Below are 25052 nucleotides of genomic sequence, written 5' to 3'. Positions count from 1 at the left end.
AGATGGACAGATGGCCTGTCTTGTAGCCTGGTTTTGTCAATATTTAAAAGGTGTGGGGAAAGAGCAAAATCTTATATTTGCCCCCCCCCCTTTTTTTAGAGAGTGGGAGGGGGAAAGAGAAGAACATCAGTGTGAGAGAGACACATCAGTTGGTTGCCTCCTGAACTCAGGACAAACCTGCAACCCAGGTATGTGCCCTTGACCAGTAATCGAACCTGCAACCTTTCTGTGCCCCGGCTGACACTCTACCACTGAGCCACATTGACCAGGACACCCCTTCCCCTTTTTATTCAAATAAGGTTACTTAGAAGGGGAAGAGATGTACATGGGAAGTAAATATTTCTGTGATAAAGCTGTAGGAAGTAGCTGACCACATACTGTGTGAGAGAAAATGAAGCATATTCCATATCTAGATGAATTGCCGAAGAAGCTAAGTAGTGCAATAACCTCCAAAACCTTACCCAGACTGTGAAATAACTTTAAAGAGGCAATTTTTGACTCCTGAGATGTTGACTCTGGCGGTTTTGTGGTCACCTGGACAGAAGCTGGGCCAGCCAGCTCTGAATTCTGTCTCATTTTTAAGTGGCACTTGGTCATCAGTATTAAGCCAGGTACCTGGATTTTTTGAGTTGAAGTATGTTCATGTGGTATGGACTGTCCACGTGTATGTGTCTCTGTTGTCTTCCACTCCTTTTGTGGAGAGAAGTGTCCTATGTGTCCTCATACAGAATCCCTTTCCTAAGCAATTATTCTTTTCTTTCCCAAGGCTCCCACAGTGCCTGAAGGTGGTCAACCAGCATTTGGATGGCTTTCCATTTTACTTTTTCTAGATTAAGAAGTTCAGCTGATGGGAGGCGGGTCATAGGGGCAGGGAAGGGAGAGAGCCTTTGTTCGGTGAGGCTTCTTAGAACAGTGTCTGGGCTTCCTGGTGTGACAAGCAGACATCTCTGAAGCTCTCTGTGCCTCGAATCCCCACACTTTCTGGAGAATTCCTTCGCCGTAGCTGCTTTTTTCCATGGAGGTTGCCCAGTAATCACTGTGAAATGATATGGAACACAGAGCCACCAACTATGTTTTCTGGGTTAATTGGGTTTGCACCTGTTGCTTCTCTGTGCATTTTTGCCCTTGTCAGCTGATTGCCAGAATGAAGCTTAGTATACTGGGGGCAGAAATGTGGGCTAATGGGTTCCAGAGTGACGGGACAGCTCTGTATTCTGTGCTTCTTCTTTAGTCCTTAGAGTCATGAAAACGGTCCCCTGTGTGATGGGAAGTTATCTTGTGCCCTGCTGCAGTTATGCTCTGAAGAACCTGTCTCAGGAACTTCCTTGTTGACATGCGCAGTTGTGAGTTAGAGGTTTTGTGTTGAAGACCATCTGAGTGAGCTTCCAGGAGTTCCTGTTCTGTGATTTGATGAGGTCATGGTCAAACACCCCTGGAAAACAGAAACGGTTCACAAGAGCATCCAGCATGTTTGAAACCAAAGCTTGAGACACTCATCCCCAGCACTTGGGAGGAGTCTCAGTTCAGGATGCGTTCAGGTTGCAGAAATCCTGATACTGGGAGCCAAACATTCACTCTTTACTTTCTGAGACTCTCACTAGTATAAAGATATTGAGAGTGACCTGGCAATATGTGGGTCCTAACCCCCCAATTTCAAGTCTTGTCCTTAAAGATCAGCTCCTCAGGGCTTCTGTGTGGGAGCACAACACTCAGAGGTACTTGCTCATCCTGCATTGTTGGCCCCATTAGCAAAGAGAACGCAATGTGACTTTTTGTCAAACTTTATAAAGTGTGTTAGAGATTAACACACAATTTTAAGGACTCAAGTAAGGGGAGCTGTAAAAGTCATTAAGTACCACCTTGAACTGTTATCATGTATTGAAAATAGCATGTTTATAGTGCTTGTAACATGCGGCACTTACATAAACATTTCCCCATCTCCCCAGTATCCCTGGAAAGTGAATAGGGTAGATATTAACTTCCACAGAACAGATAAAGCAGCAGGAGTGGGTGGGGGCATGCAGAGATTGGGCCCTGAGGTACTTTCATTACAGGCACACACACACAAGCAGCCGAGCTTCCCATCATTCCTGTGGTGGTGGTTTGTCAGAAATTTTCAGAAATGTGGCTTCTTGCCCGGGAGATGGGAAAGGGGGTATTGCCCAGTTCTACAAGAAAAGGATGTTTGTTTCTGCCACAAAGTAGAAATGAAGTCCATTGAAGAAAAGGATAAAAGAAATAATGGAACTAGATACATCCTACGGCTCTACTTGCCCTTGTTTGAAAGAAGTAATTGCTGGGAAGAAAGAAAAAACTTTAATATAGACACATTCGTTACTTTCTCTCCATGAACACCGGACCTACTGATGATCTTGTCCTTTAAAAAATAATAATAAAGCCACTTGTGCACCTTATTAAAAATCCTAAGAATTTTACATTGGAGTTGAAACGTGGGGGATCCATCTAATTCTACATAGTAGTTATGGCTGAGGTATCATGTACTCACCGTGCCCAGAAGAAGGTACTTTACTTAACCGAAGTGAAGTTGGGCAATGCATAAATGCTGGAGCGGAATAAAAACATATCATTTATGCTGATCTTCCAAGCAGTGCCCTTTTCTGAATTGCCTCTTGCTGCTTGAATAGCTACTATTACGAGGCATTTTGTTTTCAAGACAGTCCTCTGATTGTTCCCCACTCTCACAGCAGCGCCTGGCGGCAGAGCTTTCTATTTTCTTTCCAGGTCATCCCACCCCAGTTCAAAAGGTGACCTGTCACGGGGAAGAGGGCAAGTCGATGCATTTTAAGAAACCACCCTTGTGTCTCCCCGTGGCCAGAAGGTGACCAGCAATGAGTTTCTGAACTTGAACATTACCCCCTTTGCTCTGTACCTGAGCAGTTTGACTGAGTCTGAAAAGGGCATTCTTTTGCCAGAACAGCCTCCAGCTATTTCTCATGCCACAGCTCAGCTCCGCCCAATTATCTCAGCTTGAGTGCTCCTGACAGTGCTGGGTTGGGAGGGAGTGGGGATATCATTACAGGAGAGGATGCAAGGTGGAGGCTTTGACACATTTAGGTACAGAAATGACCTATAATGCTAATTTAATTATCTTCTCTTTATTTTCCTTCTGGGTTTCTTGGCTTCCTTCAGAATTAATGGCTGCCTCCATGCATACGGCCTACCCATTCTATTTCCCCTTTCCTCCTACCTTTGATTTTTTTCCTCTTCCCTTCTTAGCCACAACACAGTAAGAGTGATGCAGGTCATTGTCTCCTCTTCCCCTCTCCCCAGGTCAAAGGGCAGGCATCTGGGACAGTGGCGCTTCCAATATTTCTATGCAGGCAGATGCTCTGGGAAGGAGGAGGCAGGAGGGGCTTGTCTTAAAGCTCTGCCTGCTTAGCCAACAGTCTTTACACCAATTGGTTGCTTCTACTGAATGCCTACAGGAGCAGTCGTGGATATAATGGGCTGAAGCCTGCCTAAGATGTTGCTGCTGATCTAGCCCGAATCCAGGGGCTCTTTGCACTACAGACTGTAAGGGGCAAAATGCAGTCCATGGAATTAACCTTGCTACGAGTCTTTTGCCCTGCCTGCTTCCCCAACTCCACTCACCCACCAATCTATTTGCCCTCTTTTCTGCCACCGCCACCCACCAGGTGGGCTTAATAAAAGCATAAAGACAGCACAAAAGCATGGGTTGCCTGGCCTGCACCTGCTATTCAAATTTGGAGATTCAGGATTCCATAAACTGCAAGTTTTGTGCATATGGCATATTCTGGAATTTGAACTCACCATAGGGGAGTTCTGCTTCATATTATCATCTTTCATAGCATAAATTTATCATTCTGTATACTCTATTAACCTACCTCTATGGAAATCATTTGACTTATGGGGCAGAGCTAATCTTTTTTTAAAGTTTGTAAAAAGAATGTCAATAACTGTACTTTCGTCCATAAAATGCAGTGGGAGAAAGAAATGCAAGTATATTTTTTCAGGTTTCAAAGAACAGATCATGTAAGCACTGGGCTAAATGGATATGAAGGTACTCTTAACATCTGGAGCTTATTAGGAAAAAACACATTTTCAGCAAAATTTTAACACTCCACATTTCAGTTATCAATTCCTTACGGCTCTCTGGTTGCCATATTGATGCAAGATGAATAGTGTATAAGCTCCACTAGTCTTGCTGTGACATGCCGTGGTTAATATTGCGTTAGTTATGTGAAATGACTAAAAAAAGTTCAGCATAACCTTGTGGCTTTACCTACAAGGATACTCTCAGGCTCTGTGTTTTCCCCAGGAAATTATACAATATGTTTCCACTTTTTCTTCGTGAACATAAATCCATTGCCCAACAGAATATAGTATCTGGAATGAGGTAGGATACATTTTTAATTTTTAAAATTTTGAGACAGTTGGCAAATTTTGAATAATTTTGATTTCTTTTAAGATGGCAATTGAAAGAGCAAGTTGATAGTTGTAGATCAGATTTCTCAGCCCCTGGAAAGACTATTTCAAAGAGAGTTTAGATCTGTTCTACTGCCAATGGAACAGATCTTTACCTTTCGCAGTCCGGCCCAGCGATTTTCAACTGCTGTGCCTCACGAATGTTTAAAACATGCAATACCTGACAAAATATCTACTCACGGGCACTGGCCTCTTTTCCCTTAGGTTGTCAAATAAAAATTTAAAAATGACAACAGACAACACAATAGCCGTCCAGTGTGAATAAATCAAAAGTATGCCTCCCTTTTTTTTTGTCAGAATTTTAGTAATTAGTCTTTTGTGTGCTATGAATTGAAAAAGGTTGGAAATCACTGCTCTAGCCTATTATTTGGGAGAGGAACCACTCCTTTATGTTGCAGTCACTTTAAGTAAGTGTCCAGTTCTGTTACAATCATTTTCTGAGTGGCTCTCGCCCAGCGGGCGTGTGAATGCCATGGCTCAGGCCATACATAGGGCGGCAGGGAATGAAGTGCGCAAATCCTGCACTCCTGTCAGTGTTACTCTGTTATAGGAACCGCTATTGCCAGGGTTTAAGAACAAAACAGAAAACAAATAAGCAAAAGTTTACTTTGAGGTGCCCGTGCTTCCCTTGACATAACCTCTGCTTTTCTTCGCCCCATAACCACTCTGGGGGTTGACTCACCTTTTCTGCTCCAGTGCATCTGTTGGTGTAAAATGAGAGAATCATCAGGCTGGAATGATTCTGAGAGGCCATAGGCTAAATACTCAGGCAGGGCTGCACCCACATTATCCCAGAGAGAGGAGACTCGTCCCTGTCATGAAAGGCCTTCCAGAGGGGAATCCCACAGCCTGCGCTGCACCTTCTAAGACCTAACAAGCATCACTGTCAGGGGTGACGGGTACAGCAAACCTGAATCCCCCTCCTGCAGCGCCAGCCCGTGGACCGGGGCTGTGCACACTGCCCTCCGTGTGAGAGCACATCATGTGCCTGTCAGCTGCCGCTAATTCACTTCCCACCTCAGAGCGAGGTGATCCCATTCCACTTCTGTGATATTTTTCTGGGAGCCCAGAAAGAAGCTCAATCTTTTTGATAAACGATGCTCTGGATTGAAATGGATGGGAAGACTATCTCACAGAGTCTTTGGATCTCATAATCCTGCTAATCCATCTCAGAATGGCACTTGCATTTGAACTATAATATCACCAGCACTGTTTCATCATTAGCATTTCAGGGTTTTGACCTCACAGGGCAACTCGCTCGGCCTCTACGGAAACCATCTGAATGCCGCTGTTTTCTGCCTCTGTATTTGCTTCTATGCCTAGTGATTGACAGGAGCACTTCTTTAGCAGTGAAGCTTAGCTTTAATAGTTTGGGGGAATTTGGGTTTTTGTATTGTTGAAACTGCAGTATTTCTAGTTGCTGCTGGATTTAGGCTTTCCTTTGACATCTTTATGTCGGAAATGGTTTATTCTTTGACAGAAATCTTTAAGACATTTTCTGCTCCCTGCCTTTCTGCTTTCAGGAAACAAAATAAGGCGGCTTTAGGGAATTTTTCTGTTTGCATTCCAGTGGTGTGTCTGCAAGGAGGTAGAGAAAAGGGGTGTTGGGGCGGAGGTGGGCATTGCAAGGGACTCGAGGATTAGATGTCACCTCTCTTGCTGTGTTATGTTTGAACTAAGGATGAGGCCTGGCTTTGTGGGCTTGGGAAGATGTGCAGCTCTGCCCGCCCTTATAAGCCCAGGAGCAATTTAATTTGCACATGAACCTTCCCGTATCGTGGGAAGGGAGCAGTGCCATATCCACTGCCGTTGGTGATTGCCCCAAAGCTCCCCACCTGCCCGAGCAACACGCAGCACTGAGCCCTGTCTGGGACCACGCGTGTGTTTGTTGGGAGCCACACGTATGGGCTGGAAGATGATCAAACATGCACCCAGGGAACATTTCTCGCCTCAGCCCACCGGTGCGGCCTCCTCTTTACCCCTCCTGCGGCTTCCCACCAAGGGAGGCGGGTGTTAGAGAAGAGTCCACGGCAGCCGCAGGTGGAGACCTCGTGTTGTCTGCAGCTCCCCTTTTAGGGTTAGTTAGTTCTGCCATCACACACACACACACACACACACACACACACACACACCATACTTCATTAATTTCAGAATTAATTTCAGAATTAGCCTGTGAGATGGAGGGGGCAGGAAAAGGGAATAAATCACCTTATACGGGAGAAAATTGTCAAGGCATCTGTGATAAAAAGTGTTCCTTAGAGGGAAAGGGGGAAGGGGGCTCTGTTCGTTGAAATAATGCTGAGTTGTTAGGCACCTGAGTTACACTGTGTTGTGGTTTCTAGAGGCAAAGTGGCAGGAAGCCCGGAGGGAGACGCGGCTCCTCGCAGGAAAGAGCCGGAATGCTGTCAGGCTGGCCTCAGCGGCAGTGTTTCGTTCTAGTCTGTGGCCACCGGCTTGTGTTACAGCTTTCATCGCTGTTCTGACTTGTTTGTGATTTGGCAGGGGACTGTGAAGTCTCACCCGGCCCTGGCCAGGCTGGTGCTGGCCGGGGGGGACAGGGCACACCCGCTTTGGGGAGCGGATGGCTCGCTTGCAGGACCGGGGTCTCTGTGGGTCTGTTTGGCCACAGAGCTCCTCTTGCCCTTCACCTGCCGAAGCTTCTGCCCTCCAGCGCACAGGGGGTCTCGCTGAAACTCCCTTCGGATACCGGTGGCTTCTCCCATGTGAGCTGTGTGCTATAAACCATCTGGTGCTGGGCGGCATCCAAATCTGCAATCTTAGCTTCTCCGATTCCCTCCCTTGGCCCACACCAGCTCTGTGATCTGCAAATGCGTGACCCCGGATACCCACAGTAAAGGAGATGCGGAGACGGCGAATGGGATGGGTCAGATTGCGAGTTTGGGGTTTCAGATCCTAGAAAAACTTACTCTGCCTCAGTTTCTTTATCTGCGAAATGAGGTAATAATAGTGCCTATCTCGATTTGTGAGAATCCAGTGAAAACCCATGGGAGGCGATTGCGTGGCCCCTGTCACACAGGAAGTGTGCTGCCAGCATTCACGGCAGGTCGTGCCTGGCTCTAGGTAGCTCTCATCAAAAGGGACATTGGCTTCCTTGCCGGACCATTGTCAAGATTTGACAACTTAGAGGGGATGCTAATGATACAGTGAACTATTTGGTGAGTTTGCAGTATAGAAGAGAGTACTATATTAAACATATTGTTTCACATATGCTATGTTAAGTATATTTACATTAGAAAAATGTCTGACATATTTGCTAGTGATGGGATCTCTAGATGGTGGGGTAAGGATAATGTAAGTTCTTTTATCTGAATTTTCTAATTTTCTAAATTTATCCATTCCACAAATAGTGTCTGAAGTTCGACCATGTGCCAGGCACAGTTCATCTTGTTCGTTGGCTATTTTCCCAGTTTCTTGACATGCCTGCCTTCTTGGAACTCGGAGTCTCATGGGGGAATGAATCAACCAGAAACCTGTATAATATATTGTCAAGTAGTAATAAGTGTTATAAAAAATAAAGAGTAAAAGGGTAGAGAAGGGGGGTTGCAGGTAAGGAAAACTTGTTCCAGGTGGTTGGTGGAGATGACGGGAAGGCAACCTGAATGAATTGAGGGAGGAGTGAGTATTCATATGGGAAATTATGATTCCTATGTTAAGCTGTTATATATAGTTCTCTCTTTTGTTGACAACATGGTGTATTATGCATATCGTGCAATTTGCCCGACTAATCATTTTTTTATTATGAACAAATCTTTGTGCAGATCCTTGCTTATAGTAAGCTTTACCATTTAGATACATTCTTATGATAACTGATTTTGGGATCACTGACCATGTCCCACTTGGTTCTTGATCCTCTCTTACCTCACGATATGTGAGCTGGGGATGGGGTTACAGACCGGGTCTGAGGCATCTGCAGTTTCTAGGCCGTTTAGGATGAATGCGTTTGCCTGCTTACCTGCAGGCCCGGCCAGGGTGCAGGCAGGGAGCAGCTGACTCAACTGCACATGTTGAAAGGCAAAGAGTAGATTACTGTGATGAGTGTGATCCGCCCTCCGTGTGATGAGTCAGCCTGATTGCTTAATCAAGGTTTCTGTAAACAAGGAGAGAGCATAGTAACCCATCACTCCTTCAAGGCCCAGTGTATTTACCTTGACACTTTTTATCAAGCACAAAGCACGGCTTGGTGCTCATCATAATGAGGATGGTAGTGGCCTGGTGGCCGACGTTCTGCCAGGCAGCCTGGTGGTGAAGTGACTTACCTGCCGTGTGTTCATTTAATCTTCACCTCTCTGTACGGTTATTGTTCCCGTACCACAAGGGAAGTCGGCTGAGGCTGGGAACGTTTTTAACAGCATCACTGAGGCTAAACCGATCCTCGGGACTGGGGCTTGTGTTTCTGTTTTTGTGATAGTGATAACACCTATGTCCTTACCTAAGGAATCCCCCCAGTGTTCCTCTCCCTGCAGCCCCTCTCCCCGTCTCTCCCTTTTCTGGGAAGATGGTCCTGCTTGGATCAGTAGTGGCTGGTTCAGGTGGTTTGGAAAGGAGAGAAGGATCAGATCGTTCACTCTATTTAAACACACTGTCCTCTGAAGCAGCCAGCAGGGCTCTGATGGGAGAGAACGCTGAGCAGACTTGAAATGTGTCCCCCCCGCCCTTTCCGGGTGCTTCGGACGCCATGCACCAGCAAGTGGCCCATCCGTCACAGCCCTGGTGGAGGACGGAGAAGCCCAGCCTGCCTGTGCCCTCACTGAAATGGGAGCTTGTTTATGGCATCAAGCACTTAAAGTGGCTTTCTTTAAATGAAATAGTGCGTGTTAAAGTATCTTTTAAAAGTTGACAGTGCATTTAACGACCGTACTGAGTGTCTCAAATCAGCAACAACTTGGCTGTATCCTGTGCTCTCACGAAAAGTCTGAACGTGTGTGCCTTGAGTTTTTATATAAAGTTTATATGTATATATTAATACATGTAAATTTATATATGTATGTATCTGTATATACATGTATACACACATACTCAAATCTAAATCTTCAGTCATTTTCCCAAAGAAAAAACACTGTCCTCAATTCAGTAAAAAAAAAAAAAAAAAAAAAGGGCAGCAGGAGGAGTCTTTTCAAAACTGTTGCTGTAAAATACTAGGCCTTTCCTAATCTGTGGAGTTTATTGACTATTTCACCATTAAAGGTACTTTGTTTCTCTGGAATGAGGAATTCAATACGTGCTGAATTGGATCAATATAAAAATTTATGAACAATGCAGGCCTTGTCAGGAACTCTTTACTCCTGTTCATATAATTCTCTGTGGGAGTTTCTGCCTCAGGGATCACATCAGTAGTTAGAGCACGCTGAAATATTCATGTCCTCTGATTAGCCGGATTTAATTGTTACATCTTCATCTCCTTCATGATGTGTCATTAGGATGCAGCCCACCTTGAAATGTCAGTGGAGGCTGCTGGCTTATTGCAGTGTCTTTATTTTGCCTGGGTTCCTTTACAAATAACCTTGTATACACCTGTAATTCTGGTTTCCTTTGGAAATAACACCATCAGAAGTATGAAGTTATTTGTTAGTGGAAAATACCAAGTTATTTATTCCTACTAGCAACTCTTGTATTATAATATTTGTATAGTAACATTTAAAATATATATAATATGCTACTGTTTGGATTTTTTTATTTTTTTATTTTTTTAAGATCTATTAACTAAAGTGAGCTTTCCTCCCAGGTAGTTTAATTAGCAAAATTTAAGGGCTTTTTCACCTCCACTGCAATATTTTCCTCTTTAACTTTCACTCATAGGTTATGTAAATAGCTGGAGATTAGTTTTTCTTTGATTCCTTCCTGGATCTGAGAGCAGCTGAATGGTCTTTTATTTCTCAAAATATTGGAAGTTTTAAATAATACCATTTTCCCCCATGCTAATTTTGCATTTCTGCTTTTCCCTCTTATAAAAGGAACCTCTGAGACCTAATCTTCTCAACGGTTTCACAGGTATCTGCAAGGATCTGGGAAGTGCTATGATATTCTGTTGCAAAGCATGAGGCATAGTGAATGAACCGGCTCAGGGGTTAGACATACCCGGGCTTTCGTTCTAGCTCTGCCACTTACTAGTTGGACAGTTTACTGAACTTCTAAGCCTCAATTCCTACCTCTTTAAATTGGGGTTGAATAGTAACCAGTTCATAAGGCAATGTGAATAATAATTGAGAGAGTGTTACATGCTTCGTATAGCAGCTAGCACATAGTAAACACTCACATGCTAGCTATTATTATTTCCAGGAAAATTATGTGATTTATTTTATTTTTTAATATATACATTTTTTTAAATTGATTTCAGACAGGAAGGGGGGGGGGAGAGAGAGAGAGAGACAGAGAGAGAGAGAGAGAGAGAGAGAGAGAGAGAGAGAGAGAGAGAGAGAGAGAAAGAAACATCAGTGATGAGAGAGAATCACTGATCAGCTGCCTCCCGCATACCCCCTACTGGGGATTGAGCCCGCAACCCAGGATTGTGCCCTGACTGGGAATTGAACCATGGCCTCCTAGTTCATAGGTCGACTCTCAACCATTGAGCCAGACTTATTTTTCGAGGAGCATATGTTTGCCGATGGGGTGGGATTCAGGGTTATCTGCAAATCCCACAACGGCCAGCCTTGGTGACCTCCCATCCTTGAGAGTCACCTCCCTCCGTGGGAGTCATCTCACAGCCATTTATTTGAGACAAAGAGTTGCTTCAGGCAAGTCCTAGGGCTGGTGGTGTGGCTGCTTTGTGAGTTGGCACCATCACCCATATCAGCCCCCTTGCAGATACCCATTTTTCTCTAATGGACCCCATCCATATTGAAGGAACCCTAGAATGCTGTTTTCAACAACTGAACTTATGGAGGTTTACAAAGTAAATCAGAGAACTGATCTCTCACTGAAATTACTGGCAAAGGAAAAGACAAAAGCTGCTGTTTTCTGAGTTGGTCTAGAGCTGCAAAAAGTGATTTGCGTGCAGTGAACAATCTTGTAGATGATATTTAATGAGTTTCAGGTTTCAAGGTTATGAGCAGCCTTTCTTGAAATACTACCCAGCAGGTGCCCCAGCAGGACTTCTGGCAGCAAATAGGAATGTCCAGTCCTGGAAGCCGCTGGACAGGCCTGGTTGTGTCCATCTGGCAGGGACCGCTCCCCTTTTGCCAGGGATTTTGTTCTTATGTGTCTGAATGAGAGCGCTGGGCTGGAGGGAGTCTCGGAGAGGAAGCTGAATGAGGCTGTTTTCTCGTGTGCAGATGTCTGTTGCTATTTCCAAGGACAGGGCTGGATGTATACAGTTTTTCACTCCCCGGGAGCTCCCGGGTGCCATATGGGAGAGTGGAAGCCTCTGGACAGGGCAGGAGGAAATCGGAATTTGATAGGCTTTGTTTCTCTGTGTCTGTTTCATGTCTTTATAGCGAGGGAAGTGGACTAGACATTATCAGATTTCTTCTGCGCTGATAACATTGTGTAAGATTGTCGTGTGCTTTCAGTTCCAAGGGAAAGAACTTCGATCAGTTCCACACAGCGAAGCTTCCTCGTGTGGTGAGCTTCCACAGATCCTTTCTGGGGCCTGTGGGCAAAGAAAGTATGCAAAGCCCCAAGCACAGATCTCAGGGTGGGGCCATTGGGTAGGAACCCTTCTCAAAAGGATGAAAAAGCACAGGAAGTGAAAGAGAACTTCCCAAGTACACACTGAGCTGAGCTGACCGCCAACCCCCAGCGTCATCACTGCTCCGAGAGGCTCTCCCTGCTCCCTCCCGCTGTGCCCTGCTTTTCCCCACCCCTGCCAGTGCCCACAGCTGACCTCCCACCCCACATCCTCCATCCCTCCCATGTACATGCCCTCACACACATCCCACAAGCAAGGGAGAGCTGTGGCATGTTGAGTTGGAAGTGTTCGTGAGCACACAGCAGAGATTAGAGCACGGAGTATGGGTGTATTAATATTTATTCTACTGTTTATTAGTTTCCTGCCCTTGGGCTGATTTTCTGTCCGTCCTCTGGGCCTTGGTTTCCTCATTTGTCAGGGGGAATAATACCTATCTCACAGCATTGTGGTGAGGATTAAATGAGACACTGCATGAAATGTGCTGAGCCCAAGCGCCTGGTACCCATTAAACATTAAGCCAGTGGTCACTATTAATGTTATGATTCTTATTATTACTATGGAGTTGACTAGAATTCTCAAAATATTCCGAGAGGCTGGCATCGGGTTTTGACACTGCCTGTCTTCTGCAGGGCTCTTCAGCTGATCGAATTCGGTAAAGAGTAGGAAGCACCTAGTGGAGAACCTGCCGAGAGCATGTGTTTGGTAAAGTTTAGTTGCATTTGTTTCTTCCCCTTTAACAAAGAGGACAGTTCATGTGGTGAAAGAAGTTGGCACTGCCCGTTGTCACCACTCAAGCATAAGCAAAATTGTGCATCCCTTGTGCCTGGAGGGCAGGTGGCTCATTCAGGACAGGGTGGTAATGGCTTGGTGGGGAGGAAACAGAGGCTCCCTGACAGAGAATGGCATGACTTACAGGAGTGCCATTCAAGGAGCCAGGTCAGGTAAAGGAGAAAGAAAGAGAGCAAGCACCCCTTGCCCTGGGTGAGCTTGCCTGCCAACAAAGCGGGGAGGCTGGCTCAGCCATCACACCTGGTGCCTGTGGAGACTCTGGGGATGAACTCACTCCTCTGTCTCAGGTGTGGCTGTGGAAGCCATGGGTCCCACTGAAGGCGGTGCTGTTAAAGAGCGGATCAAAGCCTCAGAAAGATGAGCAAACTAGTGGACTTGGAGTTTGACAGCCTAGATTCCGGTCCTGGGTCCTGTTCATCAGTGGTGATCCTGGGGGAAAGGACTTGTGCCTCAGCGAACTGGGATTCATAGCTTCCCTGCAGGTCACAGAGCTGTGGGTTAAAGGTGAAGGTCCAATGGGGTGATGCACGGGAGAGTACCAGGTAAACAGGACGGTGCCAGCACGTGTTTGCTGTTTTTATTGCTAGTGGAGTAAGATGGAGGAGCACATTATCACCGACACTACACAGTGGTGCTCTTGGGGGCTCACCAGAGTCCTTGAGCTGCTGGCTTAAAAGGGCAGCTTAAGAAGTGTGACGCCATTTGTCTCATGGCTAATGTGTAACAGGAAAGACACCTGTGCTCTTGGCCCAAAAGGAGCCGACGGGAGAGGCCATCAAAAAGGCACTGCTAGCTTCTCACCTGGGCCCAGGCAGCTGGACACTATCCGTCAGAGGCTAAATGAGCTCATCCTAATAGCCAGTTGGACAATGAAATATTAGACAAGTAATGTTTCATCCAAAAATAACGACCATTTTGACAGTTAGGTTGCAGCCCAATTTCCAGGTTGTTTGGAGCCTGGAAATGTGAAGCAGGGTTGAAAACAGCCTAGGGCAGTGGTCGCCAAACTGCAGCTCGTGAGCCACATGCGGCTCTTTGGCCCCTTGAGTGTGGCTCTTCCACAAAATACCACGTGCGGGTGCGCACGTACAGTGCGATTGAAACTTCGTGGCCCATGCGCAGAAGTCGGTATTTTGTGGGAATCCTCCGAGGATGATCTAAATGTTCCTTGGGTGGGACTTAGTCTGAGAAGGCTGTTGACTTGAAACATGGCTGGAAAAGAGGAACACTCACCTGGTTCCAGTCGCCACGCTGCTCACTCTGTGGATGCTGTCTCATCTGACTTTATGGCAGCCCTCTACCAAAGCACTTAAATAAACTGTCCAAAGACAACCCACCAGTAAGTGGCATAAATGAGACTTGAACCCAGGCTTATCTGATTCTTTATAAATGAGGATTAAGTCAACTTCATTTGCCAGAGTACCTCAACATAATGTTGGTCTATACAACCGAGGTCGGTTTCTCATGTCCTGTTACAGACGTCTGGACATTCCAAAGGATAGGGTGGCGCTACAGAACTGTTAGGGAATCGGGCACCTTTCAGCTCCCTGGAAGGTGACCTCATCTTTATGAAGCAAGATGGCTGCTCCATCCATCACATGCATATACCAAGCAAGGAAGAGGAAAGGGGCAGGCCCTCTTTCAAAAATATTTTCCCAGAACTCCCACATAATGTTCCGCTTACATCTTATTGGCCAGAGCATTGTCACATGTCTACATCTAGCTCCAACTGCAAGGGAGGCTGAAAACTGGGACACGGTAGCTGAACTGCAGTATAACCAGCTAAAAATCAAGGTCTTCTTCCTGAGCATGAAGAGAGAAATGTGTTGGGAGAGACTAGCACTGACTCCAAATATATTTTCTTCCTCTTTGGTGAGTGAAACAGCTTCAAGTAATGGTACTTCATAGTTCATATGTCTGAAGCTCTAACTCGTTAGAGGCCGTTTCAGAAACCAGAATATAAGTAACAAGACCCCCCAAATGATATATATGTAATTTTCCTACTATAGATCTTGTCAGTTTTGGTAAATTTATCTTTCCTGAGATTTAAACCCACTGTCACTCCTTTTAAAAATTACCCAGAAAGAACTTTATACTCATTTCCAATGCCTATCTTGACACTATGCAGGTTCCATCACACTACCTGTAGCACCGCCCACACTCTCCAGCTTATGAATTTGCAGAGATACCACCAGCTCTGGCCGGATGAGCGGATGAGATGCAGAAAGGAGGGAGGGCTAATCAGCTTTTGATTACCGAGTTATTGATAAGGTGGGACCAGGAGAGCTGCTGAACTGAGATTCACAGGGAGTGGGGAGCACACCTTGGGGTGGGAACTTACTTATCTGTGTCCAGTCACCAGGTGGTAAAGGAGGGGCCTGTCAGCTCGATTCCAAGCAACAGGTCTTGTGACTTGTGAGCAAACTTTTCCCCCTCTCCCATCCTCTGTAGTTATGGCTTCTGCTGAGTAATTGTCAGTAACATTAGGGACATGTGTGTATTCTACCTCATTTTTAAAGTTTTACCTTCTATCAGAAAAGCTGGTGGGTGGGAAGGAAGATGCAGCAAGGAAGGAAAATAACCCTTTTCAATTTTTCCGATACAGCTGGTATGTGCAGAAAACACAATCACAATCCTTTTGTTTAATACAAAAGCCTCTTTCTCTTTTAAAAAGAATTAAGTATCCAAAAATAGTTTGAAACTACCCAGAGGCCACCACTAAACTTTTTAGAATGTTTTCTTTCTGGTTTATTTTTTTATTACATTTTCTTTTTTTTTAATAATTAGAGGGAAATATTTAAAGTAAAAATTGTATTCTCATAGAAAAACCCTGAAAATTACTGTCACAACATCATATAGTGAGGAAAGGGCACTGGTGGCCTTGGTTCTAATGTTAAGCTATCCCTGGGACCTTGAGTAAGCTAGTTATCCTGGGTTTCAGATACTCACCTGCAGGTTGGAAGTGGGAGATGCCAAGTACAGTACTAGGGCCTTTTCCTCACCAGACATCTGTGTTAGGGCATATGAGACAGTCTGCAAAACTTAATGCGGGATCATGGAGCTGGCATCAAATCCAGATGTTTCTTAATTTGGGATCCATGAATATTTCCAGAGTGTGTTATCGCCATGATTAGGTGGGACACATGCATGAACCCCCAATTTATACTCTTTTGTAAGAGAAAGGCCAGTCACATTTATGAGAGTCTTAAGGAATCTGTGACCTGAGGAAGGTTAAGAACCACTGGTCGACTCTCCTACTCTCACTTTACGGACAGGCCCCTTCCGTCAGGGAAGTGAAGGGACTTGCTCCGAATGCTCATCCTGTGGATCTTCCTGCCAATCTGGAGAGCAGCGCTCTCTCTCCTCCATGGAAGTGACCCATCCTGGGTGCCCTCTGCTCTGCACTACGATGGAAATAACTCCTCTAGGTCTCCCCATCTGGCCCAGCCTCCTCTGGCATCTTTTCCCCCTAATTCTCCCCCCGCCCCTTCAGGCAACCCTGTCCCCCAGAAGTCGGAGGGGAGATGTTGTCAGGGAGGAAACAGGCTGACACAGTCAAGGTCCTCGTTCCCACTCCTTTATTTCTGAAAGAACATCTCAGCTCTCCGTGTAGCTTATCCTTCTCGCCAGACGTGACATGGAGAACCTTCTCCCAAGACCTGACATAATAGTGCAAAGGGCACAGTGTCTGACGCTGAAGGAAAATCCTCAGATTGACAGCTCATAGGAGGAGGGTCACCCCAGTTGCTAAGGGAGTGGATTGTGTCCCACTCTACCAAATGGGAAGCAAAACAGCCTCAAAAAGATTGTACAATGGAAACACTGTGGTGTTTGTGCTGAGAATTCATCAGACAGAACCTTGTATGTGAAACCCAAAGTGACCTTTTCGGAGGGCCCTAGCCCTCCATAGGAAGGCAAATACCACCAGATTGCCTGACATTTCCTTTTTTAATTTCAAGCATTCCTGATTTCAGGTCGGCTATTGATCTGTTGGTTTGCAGCCCCGATGCAATTAAGTGAAGTCACTTTCATTGCTGTTAGAGACTAATATAAACTACTGTTTTGAAATCCCAGTGTCCTCCCTGTATCTCCTTCTCCCTGCCTCGTACCACCACCCCCTCCCCAAAGCCCGCCAGCCAACAACATGCAGTGTAGATGGTGCCGGTTGCAGAAAAGGGCATTTTTCTAAACCTGAAATTCAAATCTTCAGAGTTGAACTATGTACTGTTGTACTGCGTCCATTTTTTAAAGATCACATTTATTTGTTCATTCCTTACTTTGAGTCCCTCTTGGCAGAAGCTACAAAAAAAAAAAAAATTCTAAAGAGGAGGGTTTGTTAATTCTAGTCAGTCACCCAAATGTAATGTGGAACTCAGCTAGGGAATGTGCTGAGCTCCACCTGGAACGGATGATGAAGACAGATGAGAAGCGGTAACTCAGAGGGCAAAGGTTGAAAGGCGGCATTGCCCCGGGATTCGTGTTTTGGATGGATCTTAGGGCTAGTCCCGTCCACTGGCCCCGGAGGCCCCAGCAGGCAGGTGTGCGGCAGGTGCGTGTGCAGCTGGAGCTTGCTGTGCAGAACCTGGAAGTTGAGCTCTTGAGATCCTGTCAGTGCGTGGTGCCACTTGTTCCTCTGGTGAAGAGCGTTCTCCCCGGCTCCGGTCACCCTGAGAGAATTGGCCAGGGAAAGATGCCTGGATGGATTCTTGGTTGGTCTGTTCACAGCATAATTTATCAGAGTCTGGCTGCTGCTCCTCTGAGAGGACCTGCTGGTGCAAAAGCACCTGGTCAGTCTAGTCCAGCTGGGGGACAGTGAGGAAGAATGAGCCACTAAAAAACTAACAGGCAACTGTAGGAGGAGACCATATGAAGAAATGAGCTCTCCCATTTCTTTTCTTAAAACTCAGCCCCAGGGGAGAAAGGGGCGGGTGGAGGTAGAAGAGGGCATAGAGGGGATAAATGGTGATGGAAAAAATTAAATTAATTAAAAAATTTAAAAACTCAGCCCTTTGGTCTGTCTGTTGTTCACACAGCAATGTGGGTGATTGAATTGCAACAAACATTTGAATTGCCCTATTCAACATTCATATTTTTTTCCGAAGGTAGAAGCTAATTCTGTTCTGCCTTATCCTTCTCATGTTGAAATTCAGGCAGCCCCACACCAGCTCTTAATATCATCCTTGCTGAGGAACTCAGGGAAAGCCCCTAGAATGAGAAGCTTTGCTCTCCATCCTGATTTGGCCTTTCAAAATTAGGTCTCACTGCCTACATACAATAGTTTTCTCCTGTTACATTTAGGGTGATCATACAACCCAGCTTCCTATAAGACATCTGATTTATGTCTGTTGTCCTCTGAGATTAATAGCACCCAAAGCATCCTGTTTGAGGTGAAACATTTTTATATGATCACACTAATTACAGGGAATGAAAGGAAGGAAATGAGTTTCTGCTGAAGGTTCTAACCTTGTGCTCCTTTCTTTCTGTCGCCGCAGCTCCACTTGGCAGCCCTGGCATCACTCAAGGGAGACATAGTGGAGCTTAATAAACGTCTGCAGCAAACAGAGCGGGAACGGGATCTTCTGGAAAAGAAATTGGCCAAGGCACAGGTAATGGACTGGAAAGACTTTCAACTTTCTTTATTGTGAGATAAAATGTAGATATAGACATTCCCACAAAACAAATTATAACTTAACTAGAGGCCTGGTGCATATAATTTGTGAACATGGGGGGTGTCCCTCAGCCTGACCTGTACCCTCTCGTAGTCTGGGAGCACTCAGGGGATGTCTGACTGCCGGCTTAGCGCTGCCGTGGAGGCAAGAGAGGCTTCCACCACCTCCGCTGCGCTCGCCAGCCATGAGCCCAGCTTCTAGCTGAGCGGCATTACCCCTGTGGGAGCGCACTGACCACCAGGGGACAGCTCCTGCATTGAGCGTTTGCCCCCTGGTGGTCAGTGTACGTCATAGCAACCGGTTGTTCCGCTATTTGCTCAATTTGCATATTAGCCTTTTATAATACAGGATGAGCAAACATCCTCATGACCACTGTCCAGGCCAAGAAATAGTACTTGCCAGTCATCCAATCCCACTTTCCCTCCCACCAAGGTGACTCCTACCATGACCTTTTATAATTGTATTAGAGGCCTGATGCACAAAAATTCATGCAAGAGTAGGCCTTTCTTCCCCCAGCTGCCAGCACCAGCTTTCCCCCACCCCGCACCCAGGACTCGGGCTTCCACCCTCTGGCTGCCAGCAGGCACCTGGGACCTGGGCTGGCTTCCCTCGGGCCCCAGCTTTATCAGGAAGGACATCCAGAATGTGTCCAGAAGACGTCCAGTCTAATTAGCATATTACCCTTTTATTATTATAGACTAGAGGCCCAGTGCACAAAAATTTGTGCGCTCGGGGGGGGAGGGGAGGGTCCCTCAGCCTGGCCTGTGCCCTCTCGCAGTCTGGGACCCCTCGGGAGATAACGACCTGCTGGCTTAGGCCTGCTCCTGGGTAGCAGAGGGCAGGCCCAATCCCTAGGTGCAGCCCCTGGTCGGGCTCAGAGCAGGGCCAATTGGGGGGTTGGGGCACCGCCCCCTGTCACACTCAAGGCAGGGTTGATGGGGAGGTTGTGGCGCAACCCCCTGTCACGCACAGAGCAGGGCCGACTAGGGGGTTGGGGAGCTCCCCCCTGTCACGCACAGAGTAGGGCCAATAGGGGAGTTGGCGCACCGCCCCCTGTCACACACAGACCAGGGCAGATCAGGGGGTTGGGGCACCGCCCTCTATCACCCACAGAGCAGGGCCGATCAGGGGGTTGGAGCGCCGCCACTGTCACACTCAGGGCAGGGCCGATGGGGAGGTTATGGCTCTACCCCATCACACACAGAGCAGGGCCGATCAGGGGGTTGGGGAGCTCCCCCCTATCAGGCACAGAGTAGAGCCGATCAGGGCATTGGGGCACCTTCCCCTGTCACGAACAGAGCAGGGCGGATAGGGAGGTTGTGGCCCCGCCCCCTGTCACACACAGAGACGCAGGGTGATCAGGGGGTTTGGGCGCTGCCCCCTGTCACACTGATCCCAGTGCCGGGAGCCCTCGCGGCTCTGCTGATCCCGGTGCTGGGAGGCATATTACCATTTTACTATATAGAATAGAGGCCTGGTGCATGGGTGGGGGCTGGCTGGTTTTCCCTGAAGGGTGTCCTGGATCAGGGTGGGGGTCCCCACTGGGGTGCCTGGCCAGCCTGGATGAGGGGATGATGGCTGTTTGCAGCTGGTCACACACCCTTCAGGGTGGAGGTCCCCACTGAGGTGCCTGGCCAGTCTGGGTGAGGGGCTGAGGGCTGTTTTTAGGCTGGGACTGAAGCTCCCAACTGCTCCTTTTTTTTTTTTTTTATTCTGGGCCAGCTTTAGCTCTGAGGCTTGGCTCCAGCTTGAGGCCTCAGCTGCTGAAAGCAGGTATCTGGTTTGTTTAGGTTCTATAATCGAAACTCTGTATCAACTCCAGCTCTGAGATCCCAGCCGGCTGAAAGCTGGTTTCTGGGGTTTTGTTTAGCTTCTATATTTGTTACAATGTTTCTTAAACTGCAAGCTCAGAGGCCGGCAAGGCAGGCGGGGAACGTTGCAGTCCTCTGTCACTGAAGCAAGCAAGCCTCATGTTCAGTTTAAGCTGCCTGGCTGCCAGCCACTATCTTGGCTGGCAGTTAATTTGCATATCACCCTGATTAGCCAATGGGAAGGGTAGCGGTCGTACGCCAATTACCATGTTTCTCTTTTATTAGATAGGATTTTCTGCTTCTTTATAGTTTCCACTAAAGTCTATAGATAGTAGAGTTTAGTCTTATCCGTTTAAAAACTGTTTTCATTGAATCTCTTCATCTACAGGTTTTTCCTCTATTCTTTGTTTGCCTTATAATTAATCTGTTAAAGCCTGGCCACTTGACCTATAGTTCCCCACAGTCTGGATGCTGATGATTGCACACTCATAGTGCAGGTCCACATGTGCCTCTGTCCCTGTATTTCCTGCATTAGCAGTTGGATGCAGAGGCTCAGTCAGATGGGCAGCATATAACGGTTGTCTTGCTTTCAGTAATGTTAGCAGCTATTGACACTCAATGCCTAAGTTCATTGATTCATAAGGACTTATAAATCATGGTATTTTAGTTCTGACCATTTCTTTTTTAGTTATTAATTCTTTCTTAGTTATTAACTGCTTTCAAGAGACAGTGTCCATCATGTATGATTTATTGAAACAATGATATAGTTCACAGAGAAAGAGCAGAATTAATGCTTCATTCTTTTAATTTATTTAACATTTTTCAAAATAATGAATTGATTACCTATGATTTTCTGAAAGTGCCTAATTATTTTTTTCAAATATTGTTATGAATTTATGGATTTAAACATATTTGGGTTTCAATTCATTATAATTATTTTCCTTGCAGAAACTCAAATTATAGTAAGAACCTCTTTAAGTTGGTTTCAGAGTTTTTTGACATGAGCCTAATAGTTATTCCAGGTTCACCTAGTACATTTTTGCCCCAAACTTGGAATAAATCATTCTCCAAGTAGCCCTCATTTCCACAAGAAAAATGGTATTTCAAGACCACAATCTCAGTGCTAAGGGGGCTTATTGCTTCTAGGTTGGTCATTACTTTTACAGACAGGAAATCATTTATTTAATTATCTATCTGTATATGTATGTATAAATTTTAAGATAAAATACCATAGGAGTTATGCTAATTGCTCCTATTCAAATTGGGAAAAATTGAATTGCCCTATTCAACTTCCATATTTTCCAAAGGTAAAAGTTAATTTGGTTCTGCTTTACCCTTACTTCTTACATTGAGAATCAGGGGGCCCCACACCAGCCCTCAATCATTGACCTTGCTGAGTTACTCAGAGAAGACTACAGAGTACTTTTATTTAGCTTCTTCTGTATTTTATCTTTATTTTTTTCTTTTCATACTGAGAATCCTGATTCTTAAAGTTACAGAGGATGACTGAATTAGAATATTTCATAATTACTTATTTGTTTTATTCCATATTATATACAAACAGGCTCAGGATAATATTAGCACTCCCATAAAAATATAATTACTGAAGAGAATTTTAAAAAATTTTGTCATTATGCTCTCCACATATCCCCAATTTTTTGCCATTGTACTACATCCACACTCCTGACTATGGCCATTACAGCCTGTCCTGCCTCCCTTTCAGTCCTCAACAATATGTTTAATGTTGACCAGGGTCCTTATGTCGATGTCACTCCTCTGCTTTTCGATTCCTCAGAGAGGATTCATTAAAATAATCTTCTCCAAGTCCTTGCTTGTTAATAATAGTGTGTTGGTGCCCTTCATACTTGAAAGGCATTTTTGCTGAATAGAAAGCCCTTGGCTCATCTTTTCTTTACTTGAATATGTTTTTTTAATTCTCTTTTGGCAGACAGTGTTGCTCTCAAAGTCTAATAATAATACAACTTTCTTTTCCCTCACTTACTTATTCTAGATGTCCATAGCATTTTATTTCTTTTTATTTAAGTCCAGTCATTTTACTAGAGCAGTTCTTAATCTTAATCATTCTGGTTAGATATTCTCAGGTTTGCTGTGTATTATGTTGATTATATTTTAAAATAAATGTTTTTAATATCTGGTAAGGTTTGTTTAAAAAATTTTAATGTTTAATATTAGTTTAGTTCCCTTTTATTTTTTATTCTTCAAGGATGCTTATTATTTGTGTGTGAGGTTTTCTTTGCCTGTCTTCAGTATCTGTCACTATTTCAAATGACTTATATCTCTCTCTTTTTAGTTTGTTCTTTCTATTCTCCACCTTCTGTTTCTCTTGGGGTATTATATGTTGTTTATTCCCGCTTGTGTGCCTCCTAGTTTAGTCTTTATTTCTGAAATGCATTTTTTCTTATTTCTGTTTTTTCTGTGTTCTAATACCTTCTGAGTTTTTCTGATTTTGAATTACGTTCTTTCGTGTCTTATGTCATTTTATTTCCTGTAAGTCTTTTAACTTATTTTGAAATAGTAAGCTATTATATTGGGCTTTTTCTCCCTCTCATCTATTTTGTGGCATGCTTTCATGGTTTATAGGGACGTTATTCTGCTCTTTTATTCCCCTTCTTTATAACCTTTGTATGGAATTTGACCTCAGTACTTTTGTGTTTCATTTTTATGTGAAAAAATAGCTTCCTTGAACTTTCAGAAGGTAGGATTTATGATGGCTTTTTTTTTTTAAGTTCATAGAGCTAGGTCTTCGGTTGTCATGTAGTCCACAGTGTGGCAGCTTGCTTTCTGATACTTCTTCCTGGCTCTGTTCCCCTCACCTACTTCTACCTGGGTCTGTTCTTTCCTTTGTCTCTGTTACCCCCCACTCTGTTCCATTTTGACCCACTCCCTGCAGTTTTTCCTCCTGGAGAGGAAGCCTGGGATCAGTCTTGACAGTTCGCAGAGATCAGCTGCTTTAGCCCTTTCCGATCGGCTGCTTTAGTCCCTGCAGATCTGACTGGGGGTCCCTTGCTCACTCACTCTAGGCTCAGACAAAAGCCCCTCCTGGGTTTGGCCGCTGTTCGCCAATGGGCCCGCTCAGTTTCCTGTGTACGCTGATTTGGTTATTTGGGGCTTTTCCAGTTCTCAGACCTGCCATCCTAGTCCTTCCCTGTGCTTCTGCCCACACAGACACCACTCAGGTCTTGTGGAGGGCGGAGGTTTGTCTCTACCTGCTTGTGTTCTGTTGCTCAAGGGGGTACCTTGTTTCTAAGTGGTTGATTGTGCTGTGTAGGTGCTCTGTCAGTTTGGATGTGGGAATTTGGAGAGACTGAAAAACCAGGCTGCCGCAGTCATCAGTCTCTAGAATGACCTGTGGGAAGTTTTGAAACCTCGTGTCTCATATTCATAGACTGTTCGAGCCAGGAGGAAAGACCCTTTGTACTTAAGATCATCTATGTTCACATTTGACAGGCTACTCAGAGAATTAACTTGCTTACCCAAGGTCAATGACTAGCCTAGACCAGAGCCAGGCAGGGCCACCGTGTCCTTTGCGGTTTTCACTTAGATAGAAACTTTACGTCAAATATTTTCCTTTTGATTATAAAAGTAATAAAAATGTGGTAGAAAATCAACTGGAGAGATAGCTCTCCAGTGGTGGGCTCTGGTGAGTTAAAACTTCTTTAATACTTTTATTTCATAAGGGTTTTTTTTGAGAAAGGGGTTATTTTTTAATTAAAGAAAATATACAATGGAGTTAAGTGACTGTGTTTTCTACTTTACAACCCTGCAAAGTCAGCTGTTGTTACTAGTTCTTACCAATGAGATTTATTTTTTAAAAGGAAAATAAATTATGAATGCTTTTAATTGGAAACTGTCATGTACCACCATCTTGGATTTTAAAAGGTGACCAGGAAGGTATTTCTGAAACTAGAAGCCTAAAAAGACAGGGCAGCTGTGTAGAGGATGGTAAAAAGGCCATGGACAGCTTTTCCTGGGCTGTGTCAAGGACTGATTCATCTCCCTTCTCACTCACCTATGATCAAGACGTTCTCATGGAATAGTTTTTAATGGTTGGTTTTACTCCTAATGGCAATAGTCACATCATAGTGCCACCATTAACTTTCGCTCGTTTGCATTCTTACCCTAAATATACTTAAAAATTACTGTCTGTTCCTTTCACTTGGAGATGTGTTCCCAGTTCAGATACTAGGGCCCAGGAAAGAGAGCATGCAAAAAAAAAAAAAAAATGCCAAACTTGCCAGTCTCATACCTTTTATAAAGGTGAGATTTGTGCAAGAAAAAATAAGAACAACGAAATGACTGTGCCATGCTTTCTGTGCTATGTGCCTTGCTAAGTGATTTATGTTAGAATGAGGCTTTACCAGATTTTGGAAGTACAGGTTCATATGTGAATTTATGCTCTGAGGCTTTAGTAAGTTTTACCAGCTCTCTAAATATTACAGAGCTACGATTAAACCGAAAATGTTAAATTTAAATCTTGGGTGTGTTCTTTTGAAATAATCAAAACGAGCTTCAGCATCTGTTGAGTAATTATTAATGGTGACACTGGAACTGGCTGAAGGAGAGAAGTTTATTATCCATGGTCATGGGATCAAGCAGTCTGTAGCGTTTTGAGAGTAGTGATGAAGCAGGAAGAGAGCTGAGGAAAGGAGC

General features: G+C 45.0%; 1 protein-coding gene across 2 annotated transcripts in view; it reads left to right on the top strand.

Annotated features, from left to right (window-relative positions):
* Window positions 1-25052, top strand: part of MCC (MCC regulator of WNT signaling pathway) — a gene marked incomplete at both ends in the record, with an annotated part of 360779 nt that overhangs the window by 244105 nt on the left and 91622 nt on the right. For both annotated transcript variants that reach the window (XM_081088810.1, XM_081088811.1), the window contains one exon: window positions 18394-18507. In XM_081088810.1, coding sequence (XP_080944936.1) covers window positions 18394-18507 — 114 coding nt within the window. The remainder of the gene's footprint in view (window positions 1-18393; window positions 18508-25052) is intronic.

The sequence above is a fragment of the Myotis nattereri genome, assembly GCF_964212035.1.
Source record: "Myotis nattereri genome assembly, chromosome: 4".
In the NCBI taxonomy this organism is placed as follows: Eukaryota; Metazoa; Chordata; class Mammalia; order Chiroptera; family Vespertilionidae; genus Myotis; species Myotis nattereri.
The sequence above is the reverse complement of the archived record's forward strand: the minus strand, read 5'-3'. Positions and strand labels throughout refer to the sequence as shown.